At 41.0% G+C, this 19,734-nt stretch overlaps 1 protein-coding gene across 2 annotated transcripts in view; it reads right to left on the reverse strand.

The window, feature by feature from the left end:
• Positions 1-19,734, reverse strand: part of DTWD2 (DTW domain containing 2) — a 209,822-nt gene that overhangs the window by 118,716 nt on the left and 71,372 nt on the right. For both annotated transcript variants that reach the window (XM_019517002.1, XM_019517003.1), the window contains 2 exons: positions 5,436-5,526; positions 1,247-1,341 (listed from right to left, as the gene is read on the reverse strand). In XM_019517002.1, the coding sequence (XP_019372547.1) occupies positions 1,247-1,341; positions 5,436-5,526 (186 nt within the window). The remainder of the gene's footprint in view (positions 1-1,246; positions 1,342-5,435; positions 5,527-19,734) is intronic.

Here is a 19,734-nt window from a genome sequence, read left to right on the forward strand (position 1 = left end):
AGTATTTAAACCCCTTTTGCCTGCTCTCAGTAAAATTTCATTAGTATTTGAATCAAAAACTGTTTCTAGAAGCAAGATTTATCCAGTGGCAATATTTATGACTAATACTGTTAGAAGTCTTGAAATAATAAACACATTTGAATAAATTGCTACACAGTACATTCAACAAAAAGAAAAAATTGCAAATTTTGCCAAAAAATAAGCACAACAAATTCTTCAACTCCTTTCATAGTAATCTTGGAATTCACTCTTTCCAGGTACATAAAGTGACTGTATCAATCAATGCACATTAGATTTGTACTGCAGTAACATTAAAGTGCTAGCTGTGCCAGCAACTGAACAAACCATGGTGTAAAAATGGTTCCTGCATTGAAAAATTTGAAATCTAAGGACTGGACACATTTACGTAATTGTAAATTTACTTTTTTTTCCCCCACACGTGAATTTCATCAAGGCCTGGAGCAGATTGAAAGCAACTTCCCTGGGGTACCTGCTTGTCTGTCGGTGCTGTTAGTGTACTTAAACACTATCTGGCAAAGGGGAACATGTAACAGCTATCCCCCGCTAGCTACAGACATCAGCCAGTTTTTAATGCCAGTTTAAGTTATATCCCAATTTTTCCCAGGATAATTCTACACTGCTTTCCAAGTAAATTATGCAATTTTAGGATTGCAAATCATGTGTCTATTCCCTACGCACAAAGAACACTGTTAAAAATATAACATGACAAAAAGCAAAGGAAAGCAGCCTCCCTACACAAAGGGGTAAAAACATTTCACTCCAGGGTCCTGACAAAAAGCTAATTTATTATAAACTGGCTGCATCTACACAAAATGCTGACTGCACGGTGCCCAAGACTACTGCGCAGTAGTGTCACGTGGCAGAAACTGTGATGCAACGTTATTGCACAGTAGTCTCAGGCTACTGCAGTCAGTATAAAAAAAAAGCCAGTGCTACTGTCCAGTTACTTGGGGTACTGTACAGTCACTTAGTACTTGTTTATACAAGTACTAAATGACTGCACAGTAACGAATGTGCAGTCAGCATCTTGTGTAGATGCGGCCACTGGAAAGAAAACAGGTCAAAAAGCATTATATAGAATGAAGCACTAATTTTTCCTCCTGGTGAATCTGACATTGCATAGCACTGAACATGCTATCTTTAAAATATTAGCGCAAATACTGAAACTGAACGCATTAAATAGCATACAATGAGAAACAGAAGTTGTGTCAGCAGTTCTACTAACCTGTCTTCACTAAAGCGTCGACCAATCAAAACTTTACACTTGTCTTGGGGCAGGCAAGCTGCTAGAAGAGGTACTGTCCGCAACACTCTACTTTCCTTTAATCAGAGAAGAAAACTGTTTCAGAAAAAAATGCAAACACAAAGTTTTTTTAAACCCATAAGATGCTTCCAAACACATATATCGTACAGGCTCTGAGTGACAGAAAACATCTACAACAGAAAAAACTATCCAAATACCAATTTTAAATGTGGTCTTTACCAAGTAGCACCCACATGTAATAGTTGCTTTCAGAAAATAAACTTCTCTATATAAACTAGGACTGCACTGCTTTTATGAACATGCTCAGACCTGGAAGGATTTACTTACAGACAGAAGTTTTACATATTTTGGCAGAATGGGGACTTCCACCCTAACACTGCCAAACTATTTAGCTTGACCCTAAGGCCATGAACAGGTATTACATGAGTGCCAGGATAACAGTCTCTCTCCCAGGACAAAAAAAGAGAGCATATAGCTGTTGGAGGGATTTCTTGTGGAAGAGAACTAGCTCCAGGTCAGCCCAGAGCAGAGCAGGGGTAGGCAGGCTCCTGTGCTGCAGTTGCAAGGCTCTAAGTGCCTTGCTGCTTCCAGACAATACGCCTGCCTCCTCCTGCACTGTCCTGGGTAGGCCCAGAAGAGCATCTGGGGAGGCAGACTGCGACTGCTTTGCAACAAAAGCCTTGCTACTGTGGGAGAATTCCACCTCTTCTCTTCACATTTCTCCAAGTCAGCCCAGAGGAGGGCACAGAGGGAGGGCTATTCTCTCTCACGCTGCGAACCAGAAAGTTTCCTGCACCAGGAGAATGACTCTCCCCACCCTGCCGATCAGCTGGAACCCGTCTGATGGGGCAGGGGGGCATCCTCCCAAGGTAGGAAGACTCCCAGGGCTGTCTGTGGCATCTTCTGCTTTTCAGCAGCTGACAAATGCCAGCCTGCCCTGCAGGCCTGGGAGAGGGCAGGCTGTCAATTAATGGGCTTCTCTAAGGGCAGGGAGAACTTTCTTCTGTACCTTTCCAGCCAGAGTGAGGGCACACATGTATGCTCCAGCTCATGGGTTATTTTTCTACTGGTTAAGAATATCAGAGAGTCTTACTGCTAGAAATGAATGCCTGTCCATGGCTTAAGACTTGTTCAATTTCTTTTAGACAGAAGATAACACTTCCTTCAATTTTTAACGGGTATTGGGGAAAAAAAAGGAAAGCACAGTTTAACTTCAGAGTGGAAAATTATTTAGTGAAGAGATTCATTGTGAAGTCTAACTTCAGAAAACTCCTTTTTTTTTTAAACAGACATGAAATTATTCCTCTCTCACTCTCCAAGATACCCCTCTCAATGGATTTTCACCCTAGGCATTCAACCTACTCCTTGCTCCTATCCAAGTTAATGAAAAACTACTATTAGCTTCAGTGATACAGGGGCTTAAAAAGCTCTAGAACCATAACATAAAGGGTAACACAAAATGAGAACTACAACACTGAGTAAGAAGCTGACTTGCTCAGTGAATTTAATAATGCAAATTATTATATATTTTAATACACACAGGGGCACTGACTGGGGAGAGTCAGGGAGCAGGAGAGCAGGAAGGATTCCAAACTGTACAGCCACCTAGTACAAGGTGGTGTACAGACATATAAATTAGTACAAAATTAAAAAATGTTTCCATCACCTACAAGGACACCTGACTTTGATATAGAGGCTTATTTAAAATGATTTTTTTCTTTTAGAGATCAAGAACTCTGAACTCTTAAGACTATTTCACTGAATAGTAATTCATATTACTATTAATTTGTCAGGCATGATCGACATAAGTACTAACTGAAACAGAGATGGTATGTGAGAAAGAGGGATTTAGTTTTGTCTTTACCTGTAGTCATTTTGCAAAATTTGCCAGATTATATACCACGATCCAAACAAACAAACAAAAACTCCAGCACTTAACCAGCAAACAAAAAAAAAATCATCTTGATATTCTGGAATATTACAATGAGTAACCATTTGCTGAGAGTATGTCAGCATGGATTCAATTTTATGCGACAGAAGACTGCAAGACTGAGCAATACCAGCCACCTGTCACGCAGAAATTGTTGTACAATTCCTTCAAACTCTGCATGCAACTCAGTTCCCAAATTTAAGAAGTAGTGTTTAAGTTTCAGGGTTTACTCCACATAGCCACTTCACAGATTTCTGACAATGGCACAGTCTTGAAGTTCAGGGTATCACTTGCGTTGTTTGTAGCAGACTAATAATACTCAGTACAGTAGAAGTATAGCCACCTGGTAATGGTATTACAATATGTTTTGTTGTCCATTTTAGTATTCTCTCTGGTAATGTGACTGAACTTCAGAACATCCAGCTAGAACCATCACGTTCCAGGACACTTCTGAATTACCAAGCCTTGAGGTACCTTGAATACCACCAGGTGTGAAAACAAAAGCTTCTCCTCTCTAATAGGTATGCTCTTGCCACTCTAGAGTGGATAGAATACACAGGAGCTCTTGAACATTTGTGAGACCATCTGTGATAGGTAAGATATGAACTTTTGCATAATTTGCCAGAGTGAATGAGAGGGCATTTTCTTTTCAAAAGCCAATTGCCCAGGTATGTTCAGGCAAGGACATTCTCTCCCTTTACAGGTCTGCCATCAGTGAGGTATATCATGGTAAACAGTGGTGTCTGAAGAACTCAAGTGGCAGTCTCTGGGGTCTTCTTCCTCAGCAATAACTTGAAGCTGACAATTATTAAATTAGAAAATCTCTCTAAGCCTGCTTTATTTGTTTGGAGTGTGGCACAGCTCTCAGCTCATTCATTTAATGTCTGTGGGATGGCTAAAAAGCCCCATTTTAAAAAAAAAGACAAAGCTCAATTGTGCCTTATGTCTCTTTTGCTATACCAAACATTAGAAACCAAAAGCCTGCCTCTGTTAGTGCAAACGTCACTAACCTCACAGCTCTACATAATATGCATATGGCCCCTGCAATGAAGGAACTAAGAAACCCTCCCGGAGGTGACAAAATTATATTTTCTGGGCATAGGTGCCAAATCTTCTGCTGAGATGGGTGGCATTCTCTTCTCTTCATTCCAGGATAAGATACTTGTTTAGGTGAGTACTGGCCGACGCTGACTTTCTGTTCAATTGTGGTGGCTGTTGTCCCCACTGGCTCAGAGATAACTTGTGTATTGTTCCAACTGCAGATGTTTTTTCACAAAGGTCCTTGGAAAACAGAACCATCGGACAACTTCACAGATCTTTCAAATGGCCCTGATTCAAAGTACTTCAGCACGTTTTTTAAACCACCCCTTTTTAACAAATGATTTAAAATATTCTTAACCACTTCAATGATTCACAAGTTGTAGCTGTATTTCAGCAAGGCCCAGAGGTGCTTCAAAACCTAAGCGCTCCAACATCCCAGACACTAGCCACTATGCAGACATATTAAGTAGTAACAGCTCTTGCCCTGAAGAATTTAACATCTGAAACATACAGCAGGTGGGGGGAAATGCACAAAAGAGATGCTTCAATTCATACAAGAGCCAAGCTGGGAAAATCAGTCCACCGTAACTCCTACTCCAGCATCTTTTCACATCTGTTGCAACTGGGGTCCATCAACATCAAAAAAGCTGATTATCTGCATTACATGTTACTGATAAGAGGCAAGAAGTTACCATCAGACATTTTTCTCTTAGGTTTTATCCATTAGGGTCTACTTGATTTTTATAGATGTAATATTTAATAGAATGTAACAAATATATTAATAGAATATAGCAGAAATTTAACATAGATCCTAACATGCATTCAGACTCTGAGCCAGTTTCAAGTTACTAGCTATATCAAGGCTAGTGCTTGAAGTCCATGTAGCCCTACTAAGATAAATAAGACTCCACATACAAGGAAGGATGTCATATGGATAAGAGTTACATGAGCATGCTATGATTCAAGAAGAGGAAAGAATAAAGAAAATAGTGACACTTTAAACACAAATGAATAAATAACATTAACAAGTCATATGAACTACTTGTTCAGCCTTCCTACTATTTTAGAAGCTAAGGGAATTGTATGCATCTGGACAGGATTGTTTCCCTTTGCTCTCTCCCACACTCTTTCCCACTAAGCTTCTAGTTGAACTTTGACAGTTCCCATAACCTTACTCACCTCTGCCGGATGCTGAATTATATACAAGCAGGTGGAGACCTTTAGAGGATGTACTGGCAAATACGGACACAAGCATACCTTCTGTGGACGGCTGCAAAGAAAGGGGTGGGGAGAAAAACAACACATACACAATTATATATAGTGAATTACGCAAACCTTCCCATTTCCCAGGAGAGGTTAGCACTTTCCTGTACAACACAGTGTATTCAGACAAACCTATTTACAGTTTTTGCTGCTGCTTTTGCTATTAATTGCAAGTTTTTATGCAAAAAGTCTGTCTGAAAGAAGTATTCACAAACATCCCCTAGGAAGATCAGTTAGGATTAAATACTTTGAGAAAGATGTGTTTCCATTCTTGTCCAGAGAAAAAAAAAAATGATGACTGTACCTGGATCAAGGAAGGAATCAAATCATTAAAGGGATCTAGACCTTCCACCTCAAATAAGGGAACCAACCAAAAATGGGGAAGAAGACTAATGTGTATACATTAGACATACTATATACTGACCATATACTTGATATACTTAATTTCATACTGTCAGCATGTTTGGAACCGTCCTTCTTTGTTTCTACAATTCCTGCATCAGAAACTTACAAGCAATATTTGAACTCTGCTGAACTCCATGTACTGCTGGTGTAAGGTGTTGTGGAAGAACAGCTTTATGAAGAAAGATTTGTATTTTTTTAACTTACAATGTGAAGGGACTGTACGTCCACGCACTAAAAGACGCAAAGAACGAGGTACAAAGAGTAGTAGAGGAAATCAGAGACAATATTACAAGAAAGTAACATCATTAAATTACGGAGTAAACCAACTAAAACACATATTTAAAAACATCTGTTTAAGAGTATATTTTAATTGCCCATTTGGAAAAACATTTTTCTAGTATTAAGATTATGACCAGGGTAATTTTTTTAAATTGGTAAACAAATCTGTGAAGAAAATTCTTCTCCTTGAAGTTAAAAAGCTGAAACAACAATCCCTTGTGCCAGCGGGATCCAACTTTTTTGGCAGGCATGCCACAGATTAGCCCTCTACTTTTCCCCGAGTGCCATTTTGAACTTTTCATCTGCCTGACCCACTGCTCTGCTTTCTGCTCCCTGGTCTGTACTCTCTCCTGATCTACTGTTCTCCTTTTTGCTTCCTGCCCTAGCTGCTACCAAGTTGCCCATCCCCTCTCTGACCTTCCACGTGCCACACACACAAGCCACCCCTGCTTTGTGGTACACCCTGCAACCTTTTCTTACCACAATCTGACTGCATATTTTGCATTGTGTATCTCTCCACTGCATATGTAACATGACTGGAGCTAGCCAGCATCCAACACTAGCAGTGTTAGCAGCTGACAGCTTGTGCCAATTCTTGCTTTAGTCCATACCTTTTGTCAAGCAAACTGATATTTAAAATACTACCACATTCAGTGAAGGCAAAGTGTGAATGTAAACTAAATCAGTGGCAACACTTGTGACATTCAGTCACTGGTGACTGGTGCCACCCCAGCAACCAGTCAGCAATCAGTTATGAATTCACCTGATTGGTTGTGCAGGTCAAAACAAAACCAAAGTTAAAATTCTTGTGTCATTTCTGACTGCAAGTGAAAGCAAAACCAAAACTAAAACTTTGATTATTTTTTGTTTCACTTTCAGTTCAGCAAACACACAGAGCAGAACAATGTAAGGGAAGTACACGCTATTGGGTATTGTCTTTACATTTTTACAGGTATTCCAATAAAAATAATTTCTTTCCACATAAAGCTTTGAATGTGTTTGAATATAACATTTAAACCACATTAAGTGTGCTGTATTTAATTTTTTTCCTAATCAAATATTTCAGTTCAAATACTTGTGGCTACTGGGATAATAAATTAACATGGGGGTACTTTTTTAGTTTTGTTTACTAAATATAAGTCAAATAAACATGCAAAATTGGATCACACTCTATTTAGGGCATTAGAAAATTCAAACTTTTCTGGAAAACCCACATCTCTGGTGGCTATGTCTTCCTTTTGAAGTTTACTCTTGTAGTCCTTCATGCAAAGGCCTAAAGTCAGTCCTCACATTCCCTAACTTAGGCCTCTCCTCTAGGATCCAACTACACTGAAATAAGCAGTCTAAGTCCAAAAATACCCTTAAAATATTCTATCAACTGGAAAAGTACTAAATCATTTTCAGATGTTCTGAGTAAATATCTCAAACACACAAAAAAGGAGATATCTTTTTAATAATTTGGGGCATTCTGTATTAATGTTTTTGAATATATTTCTATAGGCTGTTTTTTCTCCAGAGTAATGAACATTGCCTTATCAATTTGTCTTATTTAAAGATGCATCTGTTTGGTGTGTTCAGAAGAGTTGTGTAAAATAAAGATAAAATCTCAATACAATTTGACAAAGTGGGACTGCAAATACTTGCTGTGTTTGTCTTGAGTGTTTGACACAAGCTCGATATCTTTTTTCTCATAATTTAATGTTCTTTCATTTCCTGACAATTCAATTTTCTGTTAAGTATGAATTCTTAATTTCTGTCAGATGTTATCAAATTCATAGCATTAATAAAGAGAAGCTGTTAGTTAAGGTTTTCCAATTATGACATTTTCTATATGGCAGAGATTAAGTTATGAATACCCATTGTAAACTACCATAGGCCTGAAGCTGTTTAATGATGGGATAGTATAGAGGTGCTTGCATTCAACTGACTACAGTTTGCCTAAGAGAAGAACAGGCAAAGAAAAGGATCAGGAAAGAGAATATCATTTTAGAAAACTCAAAGACCGTTTGAAAAAAAAACTGTAAATGTTACAAGGTTGCCTCCAGCGCATTTACTGGTTTGATGATAGGTTAATCTTAGAGAAGGTAAAGGATATATATGGAATAAGAACAGGAATATGAATATTAATTAGAATAGAACCTGTTAGGAATGCTTAATTTTTTTTTCATCTTATTTAGTAAGTTTTCCAATATTTTAGCCAAATGGTGGAGTATAAAAACTGGGTCCACTTTGGTATTTTTCCTCTTCAGTCTCGAACTACAGTTCTTACTGAATTGCCCACTTGCAAGTGTACCTGGTTAATGTTACTTAGCAACTTTGTTTTTGAAACTTAGGTAAAAGAGTGCTTCCCTTAATGGGCTGGCCTCCTGCTAGAGACTTTTTAAGACCTTAAGACTTGTAAAAGTTAAGGTTAAATTGCTTGCAAATATTGATAAGATTATTATGCCTTTAGATAAATGTGCATTTTATAAATTTTGATCACTTGCTAGATATGCCTTATCTATACTGTTTAGTCATTTATAGTAATTGAATTTCCTATTAAAATTTAGATGTTATTATATTGTACATATTTAATTTTGGTGGGACTGGCTTTGCAAACTCTCCTTGGTTCTCAGAATCCATCTGAGGGGTCAACACCACTACATAAATCAGCTTTCAAATTAGTAAATTCCTGACTTCAATTCAAAGGGCTTCATTGTTCACTAGTTCTTACAGGCAGAAGGAAATAATACTGAATAAATAAATTCTGACCTCAGGATGTTTACTATAATGAAGTCTTCTAGATACAGTTTACTTTATTTTCAGATCTCGTTTTTCTAAAAAATCTGTTGCTACCTTTTTGTATCCTTTCCAACACTTGAATGTATTTTTGGTTGGTAAACTTTGTTAACCTTGTAAAATAAGGAAGTTTAAAGAAAGCATGCATTTTCAAAACAGTACGAAAATCAACCTTATCCATAACTTGATTTGTGGAGCACAAAGCACTGCAAACAGTACTTTTCAATATAACTTAATTACTTACACATGTATGTACATCACTTATCTTTAAGCACCCATTGACATGCCTAATTATTTTAATTATGTACTTGTACTACCTCACCCTGGGGTTCACACACTTCTTTCTATACTTTCACTTTAGTGCCTAATGGTTATTGTTCTTTTTAGAGAAAAACCTTTTAAATTACAGGCATGCAAGTTTTGGAGTTCCTCATAGATCAGGATGGGAGAGGAAAGCCAGGGGGGCTTCCCTACAGGGCAGAAGGGTAAAATTCTGTTCGAAAGCCAAAACAGCGGCCAGCATAAAGGCTGGCTAAACAGTCATTAATTTTGTATTTTTGCCTTCTTTTTCAATGTGTTAGTACATCTGACTAGGAGTTTCAATCTTGGGCTTTACTTGCAAACAAAAACATAATTTTCTTCCCTCTTTAGACCAAAAGGAGTGATTTGGGTCAAGCTCTGTGACAAGAAATCTTGAAAAGTCTCTCTCACTACCTAAGTCATGCCACGTAGCAATGATTCTTTTCGTAGGGTAACAAGGAAACACTGGCATGTAGACCAACCACTGGCAAATGGGAACCTTCTTTAGAAGTATGGTTAATTTTATATTAGCATCTGTTTAACCATAATTTTAACTTAGTTGAGATTTTACTAAAAAGAATGAGCAATTCTCCTAGCATCTGGAAAATTATCCTGAGGCCTTTCCAGACTGTGATGTCAACTCTAGGTGCATTTACGCAAATATGATAGTTTAATGGTTTTAATAACAGTTGAAATGTTCAGAAAGGTGTGAAGGCCTCAGACAGTTTGTCCAGTTGGTTTAAATATGTGCATTATGTAGTAAAAAAGTAATGTTAAAATTCACACTAATATTTTGTTCAGATACAAAGACACTATGCTGAGCTTATCATTCAAAGACTTTCCCAACAGGGCTGAGTCCACCCAATTGACGTTGCCTTTGTCCGGTGTCCAGCCTGCTGTGACTAGCAGGTGTTGGGGCAGGGACACTGTAGAGGTGAAAGTGCAGGAGACCAAATAGTTTGGTATCCTGCAGACCTTTCCAACAACTTCTGTAAAGTCCTCTCACAAATAAGATCTAGGTATGCCCCCAACTTGATTATGCTCATTTTTATCCCAATTTTCAACCTGTTGGAAGATATTCACAGCTCTTTAAAACAGACAACGTTCTGGGAATGCAAATATATGTACTTTTTTGGGTCCTTCCTGATGCCTCCCACAGGCAATTATGTGGAATTGTAGACATGTAGCTTTTTTCTAAATATAAACATTAAAAAGCCACTATAATTAATTCTGGCATTTTTTTTCCTAGAGTAAGACTACACAATAATATCAAAATAGTGTTAACTTCTTTGGCCTAAGAACTGAAGCAGGGCAAAGTGCGTCACAAGGCATGTTCTTGAAACACAATGTCCAGCATTACAAGCAAAAAGGAAGCTGATGTTTTTGAGCCTTTTTCAATAGTTTCAACATCATTATGTTCCAACACTGTCAAGGTCAGGCTACAGACTCAGTATTTTCAAGGAAATGTAACTGGCCAAATATAGGTAGCTGCTTCAAGGTCAAGGTCAGAACACCAGAGGCCTCAGGGTCAAAACCCACCTGAGGAGTCTGAGCAAAGGCCAGCCCGTCATTCTTTTCCACCTACACATATTTTATACTAATGCACACATTAAACACACACTGAATCAGTATTCAGGGATTTATAGCATTAGGCTGGAATCTAGTTAAATATATTTTATAAAATCTGAGAACACGTACTCAGTTTTGCTGCTTTGTGTTAAAAGGAAAGCACTGTAGAGTTTCAAGTGTTGCAGGCTACAAGTGCGCTTTTCCAAAATCCATTCATCCTTTCTGTTTGCCTGTGGTGCAGACTGCCAGAAGCCGAAAAAGTAAGATGGGTGGATGAGAATGCCGGGTATTAAATAGTGACTTAGAAAATAAAGTATTATTCTATGTCTGTTTCAGAGACCTGATGGAAGATGTTAATCAATGGGATTCTTTGTAACGCAGTATAATAGTATATCAGAATGACAAAGTAGGATATGGAGGTGGAGGAGTGGCACTGTAGGATAAAATAGACAGTAACTACATAAAAATCTCATCTGAAAGGAAAACTACCATAGAATCCCTGTGGGTAAGTTCCAGACTTGAATAAAAGGATATAGTACTAGGATTGTACTACCAACCACTTGATCAGGAAGGTGAAGGTGATTATGAAATGCTTAGGGAGACTGGGGAAGCTGTCAGAATGGGAAAAGCAATAATAATGGGAGACTTCCACTACCCTCACATAGACTAGGTAAACACTTCATCAGTGCAACATGTGGAGACAAAACTTCTGGATGTACTAAATGTAATAAATGTAACAAACGCCTGCTTTCTAGAACAACTCATCTATGATACTATGATCTTGGAACCCATGAACTGCCATGGGATTATAAGGAAGGTGCTTTTGTGATCTGAGACTGGGTTAAAAGATAATCAGGGGTTAGGCAAAGGGTAAGGCTATATGCCCACTATTCAAGGTGCTGCAGGGTTCTGTGCTTAGCCCAGTTTTCTTCAACATTTTCAATGACTTGGAAAAGGGGGGGGCACAGCAAAGTGAAATCTCCAAGTTTGCAAATGATGCCAAATTATTCTGGGTAGTAGGGATGCACCAATCTATCAGCTGGCTATTGGGTGGGCACCAATAAAAGGAGAAATGACATTAGTGGCTATCAGGGTTTTTTTGGTCACTGTAGCTGATAATTACAGCCACATGCCATGAGCACCCTGGCAAGCGTAGTCCAGTCCCTGCATCCCGCCACTAGCCCAAGCCTGTGGCAGACTAGGTCTTGGCAACCAGTGGGAGAGGGAGAGGGCACCGGGGAGCAGTCACAGGGCACTGAGCTCAGCAACAAACGGACTGTCACCAGCTCCTGCTGCTGCTGCTATGTCAACAGCACACACGCAGCAGAGGCCTGAGTGCCAGGGCTGCTGCAGAGACACTGGGCTACGCGTGGGCAGGTTAAGGTGCTGTGCAAGGGACATTCTGTTCCTCTGGCCAACAGGCACCTTTGCAGAAGTGGCTTCTCCCCAACAACTGTGGGAGCTCAGCTGTGCAGAACCCACCGGCGCTAAGGCAGAGGTGTGCTCTGGGGCTCTAAACGTGCCCAGCACCACTGTCCACACGAGGATCCACCCTGCCTGCCAGGACAGTAACACAGGCTGTGTAGAGGCTGTAGGTAGGAGCCACAGGTGGAAGAGGGGGGGAAGGGAGGTAACATGCCTAGGAATAAAGCAGTCACCACCTTTGCCATTGAAGGCTGAAGTAGACAGGAGGCGGTGAGCAAAAAAGCCAATAAATTGTTAGGCATCATTAAGAAGGGAATTTAAAACAAAACAGAAAACACATCGTCATGCAATTATACAAATCCATGGTGTGCACACATCTTGAAAACAAGCGTGCATTTCTGGTCTCTACATCTCAAAAAGAATTTAGTAGAATTGGAAAAGGTGCAGAGAAGAGCAACGGATATGATCAGGGGTATGGAGCAGCTGCCATACTGGGAGAGACTAAAAAGCCTAGCTAGGACTCCTCAGCTTGGCAAAAAGGCTAAGGGGGCAATATGACAGAGGTCTATAAAATAATGATGGATATGGACCAAGTGAACAGGAAACTAATGGTCACCAAGTTCCAGAATATTAGAATTAGGGGGCACCCACTGAAATTAGCATCAGAGAGGTTTAAAACTAATGAGAAGAAAGTATTTTTTGTTTACAATGCATAGGGAACTTGCAGAATTCATGGTCAGAGGAGGTGGTAGAGGCAGGTACCACAGTCAGGTTCAAAAAGGGACTAGACAAATTCATGGAAGAAATATCTATTGATAGCACTTCAGCAGGCTTGTTGGAGATGTTTCTTTGGCATCTCTAAACTAATAATGGTGGATGCCAGCGAGCATAATGAATAGGGTGAACGATAGATCACTCTAGAGATATGCAGCTCAATGGTCTCCCTCTAAAGCATTCGTTCCTGCCACTGTTAGACAGGATACTAGGCTAGATGGGCCACTGGTCTGACCCAGTATAGGCACAGTAAGCCCCAGTCTCTCTCCAAGCACCACCCTAATCCTCTTCCCCTGCCTGATCTGTTGCTCAGCTTTTTGCTCCCTGACCTACCTGTTGCTGTATTCCCTGCTTCCTCCTCTGTCTGATATGTGCCATTTACAAAAGCCATCAATGCAACTTGTGGCACACATGCTTTAGGTTGGCCACCCCTGTTCTAGCAGATCAGCACTTGCCTTCTTTGCTGTTTTACCTGCAGGACAGCAGCAGATCAGACAGAGAGCAGAATGTAAAACATCAAGTCAGGCAGAGAAAGGGGACTAGAGTGGCACTGAGGGAGCTGCAAGGCTTAATTTGTGGCATGCCTTCCCAAATGTTTGGCCCCCACTAGTGTAGGCACTAGTCATAGTCAGCCTTAACCTGCTCCAGTTTATCCCCTTCAAACCTGCATGCAATATTAGGAAGTAGTCCTAGATACACAAAAAGAAAAGAAAATAGAAGTCTAACCAACTTATTCTTTAAAAAAAGATTGCCTTAAGGCTGACTTAGGGCTGTATACCGTGTTTCAACCCCAAACGAGACACAAGAGAGAAACTCACTGAAAGGAATTACAGCAAAAGAACAAGACAACCCAGTATAGTACACCATGCATCAGAAACTGCCCTTATTAGGTATCTATTTGCCTTACGAGACCCTCCCTGACTACTTCACCATTTTTAGAAGAGAACCTCTACTGAAAAACACTCACAGTTATGGTCTGTTTTGTAGTCAGGACATAACTATTTGCCATACCTTAGCAGTGGAACCTGTCTGGCTAATAGTTCCCAATCTAGCTAGAGCTACTTCACATGCAACAAATCACTATCAACAGCCAAATATCCCAGCAGACTGGTAGCTGGCATATCAGACTCTACTAGATGCAGGCACACAGCCCACACTGCTTGTGCTGAGGCAGATGCAAAACCTGCATTTTGACCTTTTCACATTCTCCATTCTGAAGTTGTATTATCTGGTAGGAGACCTGCTGTGAGGTCCAGGACAACTGTAGCTGGAAGGAAAGTGTGTCAGCATAGCTCCAAAGGAACTGCAATAAGAAGGGTCTGTAAGGGACAAAGTAATTCTGGACAGGTAACCCAAGACTCCTACTGATCTGTGAGCATAAAGACAGAATGAACCATAGCACTGGAGACTTGGGATTCTCATGGACTGATCAACTGGAAATTCTGTGGAAAGTTAATGAGGAGTGCTCCACTCTATCAGTTTTACAACAAAAGTGGTGAACCAGCTCACCTTTTCTTCTAAATACAAAGGCCCTTCAATTCAAAAAACATCTCACAGTTGTTAACACACAGTAAGGTGTGTGCCTAATGCATTGACATAATCACTAGCATATGCTAGAAACAATACATCATCACATCATGTTGCTTTCTGAAAATTATAAAAGGTTTGTAGTACCTTTTTTCTTTTTAACTTTCTGAATTTAAAATTTAATTTTTTGACAGCATGTATTATGCCCCTGAAGTTTACTAATTCCAGCTGGTCAGAAGCAGCTAGATGCCCATAGATAACGTCAAAAGCAATAAAATAGTTGTCAAAAGGCATAGTTTAAAATAAATAAATAAATCATGCATGTTTTACTTAGAACAGACTCCCAATTAAGTGTACTCCCAAAACACCCTCCCCTTTCCTCCTTCAAACAACTTCTGAAAACCCATCTGTTTGTGCACAGCATTACAGCTCTAATGACCACATGCCCTAGATTTCTACCGTAATGCCTTCTCTCCCTGCTCGTATTTATTTTACGGCTGTCAATTAATCGTGGTTAACATGCAGGATTAATGCATTAATCGTTGTTGATCGTTGTAAAAAATCTTAACACGTTAATTGCACATGTGGTTTTAGAGCCTGTGCCTGTGCCTGGGCTCTGCTCCACCACCATCACTGCCACTTCCAGGCCACCCCGCAGGGCAGTGGTGGCAGCATGTAAGACTGCAAGGCGGCCTGGGTGCAGGCTCCAGGCAGCTGCAGCGCGGGGCCAGGGGGGCATGCACAGGCACAAAGACACGCAGCCTCAGCCTGCAGGCAGCCAGAAACACAGCCTGGGGGCATGTGGAGCACTGCCCAGTAGGCAATTCTATAAAGGAGAAGGGGTGTGGGGGAGAAAAGGGGTGTGGGAGGCAAACTGAGGCCCCCATGGTGAGGGAGGGAGTGGGGCAGAGGAAGATCCAGGGACAGGGGCTAGGGTGAAGGGGGCCCTGGGGCAGTTTGTGCGATGGTAAGAGCCGCGGGTGGGCTCCCACCACTGCATGCACCCCAGGGGAGGCACAGGGGCACATACACCCCAGATCTGGACACAAGGCAGAGGTGGGATGGGGCTCTGTGCCCTGCTACCTTTTTGCCCCAGGATCTGCGTGCTGGCTGTGCCGTGTCCCCTGCCCACCTGGCAGCGGGAGGCACATAGCATTGCACAGCCCCCAGAACAAAGGCAGTAGGGTGCAGAGCCCCAGTTCACAGTGGCAACCTGCCTCCACCCCATACATAAATCCAGGGGGCACATGCCCCCCGTGCCTCCCTCAGGGTGCGTACAGCGGCAGAGGCTCCCTTGCACCCCTGGATGGGGCCAGCATTCCCTCTAAGCTGCGTGGTGTGTGTGGCCACACAGGCACACTTAGCAGCATGGCATGAGTGTGCTTGCGCAGCTTAGAGGGAATGCTGCTCAAGGCTCTGACCGTCCGACCACCCACACCAGGGCCCCATTCACTCCAGCCCCTGAGCCACTCCCTCCCTCACCATGGGGGCCTCGATCTGCCCCCCCCTTCTCTCCCCCACATCCCTTCCCCACCACACATCTGCTGGGCAGCATCTGCGTGTGTGCATGTGCATGTTTGTCTATGTCTGTGTGCATGCATCTGTCTACCCCTCACTCCGAAGCCACAGCCCCCGCCCCCACCCCCATCAGCCCTGCTGCTGCCCCTCACTCCTGACCACCAGTATCCCACATCCTGCCAGGGCATGCAGGACCACCCCTCCCCACGTTCTGAACACCACACACACTTTCATAAATTCTTCCCCCTGCCCTCAACCATAAAAAGTACCTGTATAATTTTGCATAACTTGAGTTTTTGGAGCATAAGTTTTAGTTTTTAGCTGTGCGATTAAAATCACAATCAATTGCAACTCATTTTTTTCAACACACAACTAATGGCAATTACATTTTTAAATCATTTGACAGCCCTAATTTATTTTGAGCACTCTTCACTCAGGTGAAACTCACTGGAGTTTATTAAGCTTAAATACTGAAAGCAGGACCTAACCCTTAAATTGCAAGATTTTTAGGGCTTGATCTTGAAAAAGCTCCCACTGACTGCAATAGTAAAGGATCACATCATCTGCTGTGCACAGGGATTCTGTTAATTATTTGGCATAATTTACCACTGCAGTTAGGCTCTGATTCAAAGCCCATTATGTCTAAGACTCCTATTGACTTCAAAAGAAGAAGATAAGCTCTTTAACAGATATATGCATCTCTATGATCACTAAGGACCTTAGCTAAAAGAATGTAGAGTATCTGGGTACATCAAGCACCACATATTTTACAACATACTGAACAGTTCTTTTCTGACCTTTTTGAATTAAAATGAAAATAAAAAACCTAAATGTGTTACAGCTGAGCCCTGCATTATTTTTACGGGGCTCTACTGACTGAATACCTTACACATTTGGGCTAGACTATTTAACCAATTTACTCTGCCCCTTATGTAAAGTGAGTAGAGAACTTGCTTGGAAAATTCCACTTTTGAATGGTGAATGCACCTAGCAGTGCAAAGCTGAGGGAGGTGACTCCAGCACCACAACCATTTTCCATATCAAAACTTTGCCACCCAATATAATGGCATACAAGGCTCAAACCAGATGGATGAGGTAGTAGCAATGGAATAGGCTGGGAAGAGCAAGGTGCTGTGACAGCCTACTCTTCACTAGTACTAAAATGCCAAAATGGTGCAGATCTCTTTATAGCTCCAGGTTTTGTCAGTCATTTGGCTGTGGCATATGTGGGCCTATAAGGAGGTACTCAACCTAAAGCACCTGAAAACCAGGTGCAGATGGTTAGTAAATGATATTCTGCCTGGCTGGAAGGCTGGGAACAGACTGTAACTGATGAAGGTGAAGCTACTATGTGGGTTAAAAGCCCAGGAGCAGAGGGCAAGGAAGAAGCACAGAGAAGGGTTACCCCTCTCAGGGTCTGTAGAAAGGACACAGGTTTTGGTCTGTCTGTTTGTTGTTTGCACATATATTTGTTTTGTTATTTGCTGGTTTTCTGCAGGGACAAGGGTACCCCATGTAAAATCAACCACTGGAAACCAAAAGCACAGCTAACTGGTGGTGAGAAGGGATCTGGATGAGTGACTTGCTTCCAGAGCTCTATTCTTTACTGCATTCTGCCTCCATTCTGGTTCAGTAGCAAATCAAACCCTTGCCTTCAGTAAGAGAGATTCAGATCACCAGCATAAGCTGCATCTATTACTACCTTCATATACTTTCAAATACCTTTGCAGCATTATGTCAACTTCTGTAGTGCTAACAAGGTTCTCCTGAAAGGTGGCAATACATTTGCATAAGCACAGGGGATATAAGACAACTTTCAAGATATTTTGAGTTTTACTTTTTTCACCAGCATGAAAAGTTACCAGAAAAAGCAGAAGCACATCTGAGTTTTGTTGCCAATGACAAGTTAAAAGAAAATACAAACAAACAAACCCTGAGACAAGTTCAGTTGGTCTAATAAAAGATATCACATCTACTCAAAGAACTTTGCCTGCCTATGCCCTTAGACCAGCAAGGCTACAACCAAAAACCCTACTGCATTCACACGCTGCAGTCAACACATACGCTGGAATGTGTCATCAAATAGTTTGCTGAACAAACTAAGACATTATTGTCTTTCAAATTAGATTATGGGGGGGTTAGTTGCAAATAAATAACTGAAATTCACAGGATATTCTTTCAGAATGTAAAGCAATTTAAAATATTGCTAATAACTTTATTTCAGCAATACAATTACTGAATTACTAAATCCATTATCAGTATGGTATGTTACCTGGTAATTTATGACCCAATCTGAAGCCAATCCAGGTAGGAGAACACTCGTGTCAATGCTGAGTGTCTCACTGACTTCAGTGGGTCTGCTTGCCTGGATCTGACTGCGGAAAGACCAGATATCTATATATAACTTAGGCAGGTAAAAACTGAGTTTATAAGTTTATAAGTTTTTATTAACCAACTATTCAGGAAATGTTCAGGACAATCCTGAAAAAAATGAATAAGTGTTTTCTCTAATCTCTACTACAAAAAAAAGTGAAGACAAGGTATTCTATCTAGAGAGAGAGATGGAGAGAGACAGAGACAGAGAGAGACAGAGAGAATATATGTGCATGTATGTGTGTTTATTTTTTTTTAAAATATATGTATATATATTTATATATATATATATATATATATATATATATTTAAAGATATAAATGAACACAACAAAATACAGTATATAAATGTAGTAGTGCAAGCTTCTGCAGGCTATCCAGCCAACAGCACTCAACAACGTCCAAAATAGCATCCTCTAGGTGTGAGAAAGTATTTACACTGATTTAAAAAAATTAAAAACATCTCTGAAGACCATAGATGTCTTAATTGAATTTTAATAAAATGACAACTAAACTGCAAATCAAGACAGATAACATGTTAATTCAGCAAGTCAGCAGCACTAAGTAATCTGACACAAGTGACAAATTGACTCAACCAGCCAGTAAGTCAGACCTACCTCCTAAAATCTCAGTCAGAAAATGTGGAAGGTATCTTTCCAGAACACTAGATACTATAAACTAATCAGTAACACAACTAGGGGTGGGCGAGTGGGGCAGAGATCCCAGGTGCCAACTTGTAGAGGCACCAGAATTGGCCCCTGACCCCACGGAGTCCAAACCCTGACAGGAGAAGCAGGCCCATAGTGCAGGAGCAGCAGCAGCCACCAAGAAATGGTTTTTTGGGTATAGATAGGAAACGGCATAGGTAAGAATCCAATTCTGCACACCTCCTCCTCTCCCACACACTCAGCAGCACCTCCTCATCTACCCCCCATCCAATACCCTGCAGAATTCACCCAGCATACTCATTGGGCATTTACAGACGTACTCCAGGGAAGGGAAGGGGGCACTTTAATTAGAGTGACTCTGGAGCCGCTCTAATTAAAGCACCCAGAGCATTACATGTAAAAGTGTCCCCAAGCTAAAAAATGGTGGCGGAAGCACTTTAAAGCTCATCAATCGAGCTTTAGTCAAAGCACCCCACCACCATTTTCCAGCACAGGGACACTGATACACATGACGCTGGAGTCTACTGGAGTGCCATAATTACCAAGCTCCAGCAGACTCAATTAATAGTCTCAGCAGACTCAATTAATAGAGTCTGCTCT

This window comes from Gavialis gangeticus, unplaced genomic scaffold, assembly GCF_001723915.1.
Source record: "Gavialis gangeticus isolate Ggan-Ray unplaced genomic scaffold, GavGan_comp1, whole genome shotgun sequence".
Lineage (NCBI taxonomy): Eukaryota > Metazoa > Chordata > Crocodylia > Gavialidae > Gavialis > Gavialis gangeticus.